The sequence below is a fragment of the Pteropus vampyrus genome, unplaced genomic scaffold, assembly GCF_000151845.1.
Source record: "Pteropus vampyrus isolate Shadow unplaced genomic scaffold, Pvam_2.0 Scaffold209, whole genome shotgun sequence".
Classification (NCBI taxonomy): Eukaryota; Metazoa; Chordata; class Mammalia; order Chiroptera; family Pteropodidae; genus Pteropus; species Pteropus vampyrus.
In genome coordinates this window covers 1,444,769-1,453,210 of record NW_011888990.1, presented here as the reverse complement: position 1 = coordinate 1,453,210, position 8,442 = coordinate 1,444,769, and the positions used below count along the sequence as shown (strand labels likewise).

Below are 8,442 nucleotides of genomic sequence, written 5' to 3'. Positions count from 1 at the left end.
AGAGAAACGTGGTGTAGGTACACTCTCAGGGCTTGATAAGTAGTTGGATATAGAGATGCAGAAGTCACTGGATACAAGCATGTCTGGCGACCAAGGGATGATAAGGTCTGAAGCATTGACAAAAAACTAGAGAGCTCCTTGAGCTTGAGGGGTAAGTGTCCAGGGACAAGTGGAACTTTAAACTGTTGGTGATGGAAGTTCTACACCATCCAAGATGAGTGAACAAGAGACTGTCTGGAACAGAAATGGAGATCAGAGTTATCTCTACAGAGATCTTAAAATACCTTAGATATATGATCAAAAGGAAATATAGTCCATCAGAAATTTACTGATCCATTTAGGAAATATAGTCCATCACAAATTTACTGATCCATTTAGGAAATAGAGTCCATCACAAATTTACTGATCCATTTAGTAGCGTTTACTGAAGACTGCCGTGTTCTACGCACTGGGCTGAGAACACCAGCCAGGCTTCCGGAGCACTTAAGTACATGCCAGGCACGGCCTGGTGCTGGGTTTGGGACCGTGGACTTAGATGAAATTGAGATCCTAGATGGGAGAGATAGAAAATAAAAGTAAGAGGTAAAATGTATGCTGTCGGATGGAGACATGGAGAAAAGACAGGGTGGAAAGCAAGACAGAGGATGTTCAAGTTAGGAGCTCTCCGCTGTAAATAGGGGGGCGGGGAAGGCCTTACGAAGAAAGTGGCACTTGCACAAAGCCAGGCGCAGGTAAAGGAACACAAAGGCCCGGGGGCGGGGCCGCCCAGGAGCACTGGGAGGATGGCGGGGAGGCTGGGGCTTCTGCAGCAGTGGTCAGAGTACGGGTAAGCAGGGACAGTGGAGGGAGAGAGGTCGGGGAGAAGACAAGGACCAGCTCGTGCGGGACACGCGGGCCGCGTGCGTGATTTGGCTTCCACTGAGAGCGAGAGCAGAATCCACTGCAGGGGGTTTCAGTGGAGAGTGACACGATCTGACCTACTCTAATAGTATCACTCAAGCTCCCACGGGGGAAAAATAACTGCAGGGGGCAGGAAGAGAAGCAGCTGGAAGGCCGATCCAGGCCCGTGATGGCAGCGACGCGGGCCGGGTGCATCACAGCAGAGGCGGAGTGGTGGCTGAGTTCTGGATCTCTTTCGAAAGCAGAGCCAATGGGACTTGTTGATTGATTGAGAAAGAAAGATGAGAGAGAAGGGCACGAGAGAGAAAGGTGAATAAAAGATGACCCCACGTTTTTGCTCTGGGCAAGAGGGAGTGTGGTTATCGCCAGCCCGGATGGAGAAGCCCGAGATGGGATGGGTCACGAGTTTGGCTGGCACATGTCAAGTGTGAGCTGCCCAGCGGACAACCAGGCGGGGTCATCAGGGCGCTGCTGGATGTTTGAGTCAGGACACGACTCTTAGTAGGAGACGTACAGTGTGGGTGTTGGCAGCCCGAAGCCGGTGAAACCCCCCAGAGAATGGGTGCGGCTGGAGAGAGAAAGAACACAGAGGCGGAGAAAACACCTGAAACTAGTCAAGTTCCAGTAGAACAAGGAGAGGCCGTCAGGGAGGTTAGGCCACAGGGAGGCGCACTTAGAGATCAGCGCAAGTCCGCTCGCCCTCATTACAGGGGCAAGCAAAGCGAGGAGAGGCCGAGCCCGCCAGAGTAGTCAAGGACCAGGAGAGATCGGATGGAGAAGGACCCGTTGCAAGTGGGGTGAGAATGTTCCAGACAGAGAGAGGTGAGATTAGCAAACCCGGCTCACTGGGGTAGAGGCATCAACAGCGGTAACTCTGGAGCCAGATGGCCTAGACGTGCATCCTGGCTCTGCCACTCACCTAAGCTGCGTGACATTGGTCCGATCACTTAGCCTTTCTGGGCCTCAATTTCCTCACCTATAAGGTGGGGATCATAATAACACATCTGACATAGGTTTGTCACGAGTATTAAATAATTCGATATTTGTATAATTTTCAGGTTACATGTCACGATGCATGCTAAATGGAGGTGTTGGTTCCATATCTAAGCACGTGGCGGTTTGGAGCGGCTTGGAAATTGCAGTGGTCGGAGTGCAGAGTGGGTGGGGAGACAAAGCACTGAGTCACAGGGACTGGCTCCACGACCAGATTCCTGGTTTTGAAAGAGCGTGCTGGCAGTAGAGTGACGAGGTGACATTAAGCGTAGAACAAGAATAAGGTGGGGAACTGGGGTCCCAGGGAGAGAAGGAGCAGAGGGAACGGGGGGGCGTTGAGAAGATCACACCGAGGGGCTCGGCCACGAGCTGGACGTGAAGAGCGGGAGTGGGACAGGCGTGGGCGGCTTCCGGTTTCCAGGTGCATTACTGGTCAGCTAAGAAGGAGGAAGAACATGTGTCTTTAAGGAAAGACAATACTCCCGTTTTGTAGGACTGGGTCCTTCTGGCATTCAGGCTGAGATGATCGATCGGGCACGGGAGGAGGAAGTGTGGGAGGCAATCTGATGTGTGGCTGTAACCTGTGTCACGTCGCAGAGTCCAGCCTGGACGCGCAGACTCAGAAGTCAGCATCGGGTAGCTGGTTTGGTGCCATCAGACCAGAAGGGATGTCTCAGGAAGAGCATGTACGATGAGCCTCTGAAGGAGAGCCCAGGACAATACATCGTAATAGAAGTTACGCAAGTGTGGTCTCTCTTTCAAAATATCTTATTGTTCCTGTGATGATGTGCGATGATAAAGTGCCTTATCAAGTCAAGAACTTTTACTTTTCGCTTAAAGGAAGCACTTCACAGCTTCTCCTTGGCACATCTGAATTGCCAGCATCCCTACTCGGGTGCTTTAGGGTCTTCATTAAGTAAAATAAGGCTGACTTGAGCACAAGCACTGTGACACCATGACAGCAGATCTGATCACGAGATGGCTACTAAGTGATGACAGGTGGGGAGCGTCTAGCACGTGGATACACTGGGCAGAGGGATGGGTCACCCCTGGGTGGGAAGGAGCGGGAAGGTGCAAGGTTTCATTACTAAGAATAGTGAGAAGTTTAAAAACTATGAACTGTTTATTTTGGGGATTTTTGTTTTCATTAACCATTTTCCAACCGGGTTGACTGTAGGGGGCTGCTGTGTCCGGTTTTCCTGAGGAGCAAGGAGGCCAGATGGATACATAATTAATTATGGTGTTATATTTCCCACAGCCGCTTAAAAGCCAAATGTTAGTATTGCTATAATCATCCATTATTAACGATTATTTTCATAGTCCAAATACGAACTGATAGACATAATTCAATTTCTAGGCTCATCTCCTTCCCTTATTTTTCATGCCAATATTTTTCCCTACACAGTATTTTTTCTAAGTATTACAACATGACTAAATACACTTGATATTGCTGGTGAACCTGTAATTTGGGATTATGCTCTTGCTTACTCTGGAAGGACTTCACTCGAGCAACCACCGCAGTTAGATTATGCAAATATTCTGATGATGCTGAATGGGGCGGAAAGGCTTCTTCTTCAGAGTGTTTTGCGAGAGCCGTGTCAAACCAGCCACCATCAGTAGCATCTGGTTCTCTTCGGCCTCCAGCTTATTCTAAAGTAAAATGTAATCGGAGTCATTGTTGTTTTCCACTGCTGTTTTTTTGCTATAATTCGTAGACCACTCACACACCTTTCTCTCTCTCAGAAACGTGTATCTACATACGAACCATCGGCATCGAATACTTATAGGCCCACTGCGTGAGAATTATGAAGAGGGTCAAACTACAACCATAGCTAGAAAGTACTGGAAGCATATTTCAGCACAGCTGGGTTAATGGCTTTCTCCCAGTCAGAGCTTTTAAGCCATGGGGAGGCTTCTTGGTGAGGGCAGGAGGCCTCCGCCAGCAGGAGGATTTAAGTAGAGACTGGATTTATTTCTACCAAGGGGACATGAATGAGCTTTAGTCGAAGCAGCAGACATGTACAATGCCTCCAAATTCTAGCATTTTAAGATTCCTCTTTAGTTCTGAATCCAAGTCACAAATCCATATTCAGAAATGGAACTACAAAACTTGAAAAGATTTACGAATAATACTTCCGCTGGAGGGGCAGCTAATTGGGGCAAGATCAGGTTTGACCAGGAATCACTGCCAAGGATAAATATTACAGGACTTGGGTGTGGGCACCAGAGAGCAAGTTTTACTTCTGATTAAGCATTAGTGACGAGCTAGTTGGGTTCTGTCAGAACACGGAGGCCTGAAGGCTCTGGGTTGAGAAAGATCGATTTTGAAAGAGCGAGGGCTTTGCCCGAAAAACGAGAGGCCACTGCCACTATAAAGCTTCAAGCAAAAGGAGAACTTGATATTTTCCCCCCAGATTTAATGTCACTATTCATGTTCATTGAAAAGTGCTAAATCAGAGGCTTGCTGAATTCAGAAGTGATTTTTATTTTATTTGTTTCCAATTGAGATTTATAGTTCCACTTGCTTTCAAGTGAAATATTAGGCAGTTATGATTTTCTGTTCCATAATGGAGCCAAATTTTTGTTTCTGTAAATATAGCTTAGAAATGAAGATGTGAATCCAAAGGCAAAAATACATGGAAAGATATTCAATTCGAGAAAAAAAAAAAACACACCTTTTTTTTTTTTTTCATATAATGAGAGATAAAGTAAGCCATTCTCGTGTAGTAAGTAACATTCAAAGGGACCCTGGTAAATGACATTCTTGCCTGTTTCTAGAAGCTGGTCCTAGTCTAGAACAGTAGAAGAGAAGAGCATTCCAGAATATACTTCGGTTGAAGGGGTCCGTTGCAAGACTAGTGTGGGTCTGTGGCTTCTCAGTGGATTCATTAGGACCCCTCTTCCTTGACTGACTGGAGTTTTTATTACTTTGCACGATAGATTGATAATTAGCGGCAGAGGTGATAATATTTTATACCATGCAACGAATGCGATACAACGTGTCATAACAGAGCCATAGTCTTTCCCTGGGAGTCACACGGCCACCAGGGGAAGCTTTGCCTCCGCATCTCTTCCCTCGAAAGGGGCTGTGGATGACGTGGGAATAACAGCACAGCAGGCTTTTCTGGTCCTTGCCAGGCTGCTGGGGGCAGTGGAGGGTCCCTGTTCTGACTTGTACAGTGGCAGATTTTACTACACAAGTTCTGTTCCTCGGCATATGTCACAAGCTCCGGGACAGCCAGGTGTCAGTATATTCCCAGGTTCATGGAGATGAACCAATTCTAAGACCCAGGAAGGGTGGGTAGTGATGTGGGTTGCTTTGTGATCTCTATCAGTGTTTCTTGGACAAGATATGCCTGATCTGAGCAGGGTTTACTTCAAGTGGCTTTGTGGCATTTGGCACATCAGTTAAAAGTAGGATGTATCCATTTAGGGCACCCACCTGGTTCCGGCCAGAGAAATGACCTGTCCAATCAAACGAACAAAAATCTAGAGTTTCCAGAGGTCGTTGAAAGCAATAGGACTATTTATACGCTCTCATCCGCACAAAACAAACCACACACACGCACACATACACACATACACAAAAGCAAAAGCAAACAAACAAATAAAACAAACCCCCCAAACTGTATGGTGTCTTCTTGGAAAATTCACTTAATACTATAAAGATAAAATTTATCTGATGTTTTCATATATTTTATATTATCAGAATTTATCTGATTTTTCAAAGACATTTAATACTGGGTATTTTTAGAATGTGCTGAGCTAAAATAGAAAAAAATTTTTACTAAATGTTGGTTAAATGAAAAAAAAAAGAGAGAAAACAGAAATGCAGCCTCTTGGTGATATGAGCTCAGGTTACGAAGCCCTTGAGGACCAGGACTGGACCCCAGTCCACACGACTATCAGGTGGTCTGAAAAAGCAGGCTGACTTTAATCAAAAGAATCTGTCATGTACGGACAGCTCTGCTCGCCGGTCATTTGTGAGTAAGCAGACTTTGCAGACTTTGCAGATCACAGCCTTGCTCTCAAATTTCGGTCCCACACCAGGACCGCTGGCATCCCCTGAGAGCTTGTTAGAAATGCATGATCTTGCACCCAACTCTGGACCCACTGAATCAGAATCTGCATTTTAACAAGCCCACTGGTGATTTGTTTGTACCCTAACATTTGAGAAGTACTGCTTTATAGTGATCACTATGCTTCCCTGCCCCCTTTCTTTGACTAATCTGGCCATATACTGAGAGAAGACTCGATTTCTTGAACATGGGCTGCTTAGTGGTCTCTGCCATGAATTTATTCATCGAGGTGCTCTCTCTCCACCGGCTGCATGCTTGCTGTCCTTAGGAAATGATTATATCCTGTAATCATATCTGTGGGAGGCGCATTTATCTATAGGAACTATACTTGGCAAGTTGTCTTTAAGTAGAATGACACGCTACAACCCAAAGCTATGTGTGCGGCTGTAGAATGCGAAGCTGACCAGCTGCTCCGTTTTACCACTAGGTGGAGATAGAGTGATTTTGAGGATTTTTTTTTTTTTTTTCCAGGGCGGTGAACTAGGGCAAGAACACTTCTACACTTAGCAAGCTGAAAGGGACTTAAGAAATCATTTAGCGTGAAGCCTACCACCTTAATTTTGCAGCTGAGAAAACTGGGTTTTAGAGATATTAAGGAAAATTGCTTCTGTCTTACAAATGGAAGCCTTCTAGAACTACTAGGGGAAGTTGCTAATAGACCTTGATTTTTCAGCCATTTTCATCCATAGGTTAGTGTGTTATCCTCCAGCATGAAGGAAGACGCGATGTGACACCTACACTGCCTCCATGCTGCCACTAAAACTAAGGACCAGTACAGTGACTTTCACTGGTAAGAACGGGCCAGGACACAATGACCGGTCCTTGTTCCTGTATTGTAATTGATCTCAGATGAGTGGTAATCGTCCTCCCTTTCTCCAATAAAGAAATACTCAAGCATCTCATGAAGTCCTACGGGATTAGATTAGATTTGTTTTCACATTCCTGGCATTTACACCTGCTATTGGGCTCAAGTTAAGTAGCCTGGAACAGGGCTTCAGAGAGCAGGTTAAGGAAGTTTTTCAGAGCTTGAAATCCGTTATTCTGAAGAAAGGAAAGGAGTGTGACTTGAGGGCTTGAGGGACATTAGGAATGGCCTTCTCCAGCCTCTGTGTGTACACGTTACAGGTGAGAGGCACCTGAGAGCAAGGATGGAATGTGCGGCTTCCGGCGGCAGAGCCCTCGCATGCTTCTTTGTTCCACAGGGGACGCTAACAGGTATTTCGGTCCATATCTTTCTGTTTTGTTTGTTGGTGTGTTTTAACCGCAAAAGGATTATTTCCACTCATCACATCGAAAAGCGTGTTTAAAAGTTAAGTTTTAGGTCGTGCTTCTGGCTTAAAAACTGCTTCCTAAATACCCAAGTATTCGGTGCTATAGTGACATTTGCCTTTTGACATTTCCGTAACATGGTTGATTATGATAATCTAAAATTTCCACTACTGAGTCCTGGCTACTATCATCAACTTCTATACAAAACAAACAAACAAACAAACAAAACAGGTAAAACGCTAAATCAGCATATTCAGAATTCACAAGTCCAAGCAGCCAGGAGCTGCTTATGCAGGTGGCAGGGGCAGAGGCCGCCGCAGGTGTCTGGCCTCCAGCTCTTGCATCACTGGGCCAACGAGGTGCTCAGAACCTGCACGTTTCTGGAGCAGTGGCGGCTCAGTGCAGGTGCTTCGTGGCACTGAGTCACTCGCTATTAAAAAGGCACCACAAGGAACACTCGGGTGACCTAAAACTAGAGCAGGAGCTTAAAATGAAAGGAATATAATGCAGGGGCGCCGATGTCCTGAGGCATGCTGAGAGATGACCGACCAGCCTCCTGCGTGGTCTGAGAAGGATGGTGGAGAGCCCGCCTCCCGGTGTGGTTCAGGGCTGCAGCCCCTGTCCTGGGCTCTGCGAGGCCCCTGGCGAGCTAAGGGCAGCCAGGTGTGGTCCCGCCTCACGAGGTCTGGGTGAGAAAGGCTTGCATCAGGATGCTCACTCTGGAAACTTTCCCTGCCTCATCTCCTGTTCCAGAAGACTGACAGAACACTCCCCCGCAAAGCTCGGTGGAGTCCAGAGTTAATGGGTGTGAAGCGTCCAGGAAGCGCAGAATCTGGCACAGGTGGGGCCTCAGTAAGCGGACCTTCTCTCCATCAAGGCGCTGGCCTCTCTGCGTGGCAGCTTCCTCACCTTGACTCCGCCCACTCCCACGGGGACCCGGAGTAAGACCCCGTGACAAGTACGCCTTGAAAAGTATGGCGTTCTACCTACAAATACGGGGCGTTATTATGATTAAAGGTGAAGAGAAAATGCCTCGGAGTCTGAAGACTCTGGTCTGACAATATGAAGGGCCCCCTCGGCTGGGAACAGAAACCAACGAGCCATTCCGGAATGGGAGCATTTGGTGGCTGGCAGTGACAGTCGCTTAAACTGAAACTTCCTACTGAGTTGCAGTGTGGAAACCGCACTTTCTGGGACAGCG

The 8,442-nt window shown here is 47.0% G+C and overlaps 1 protein-coding gene across 1 annotated transcript in view; it reads left to right on the top strand.

Annotated features, from left to right (window-relative positions):
* Nucleotides 1–6,745: 6,745 nt before the first annotated feature.
* The window catches only part of FABP5 (fatty acid binding protein 5), a 6,052-nt gene continuing 4,355 nt past the window's right edge, over nucleotides 6,746–8,442 (top strand). The window contains exons 1-2 of the mRNA XM_011372546.2: nucleotides 6,746–6,749; nucleotides 7,642–7,651. Of these exons, the coding sequence (XP_011370848.2) occupies nucleotide 6,749; nucleotides 7,642–7,651 (11 nt within the window). The 5' untranslated portion in view covers nucleotides 6,746–6,748. The remainder of the gene's footprint in view (nucleotides 6,750–7,641; nucleotides 7,652–8,442) is intronic.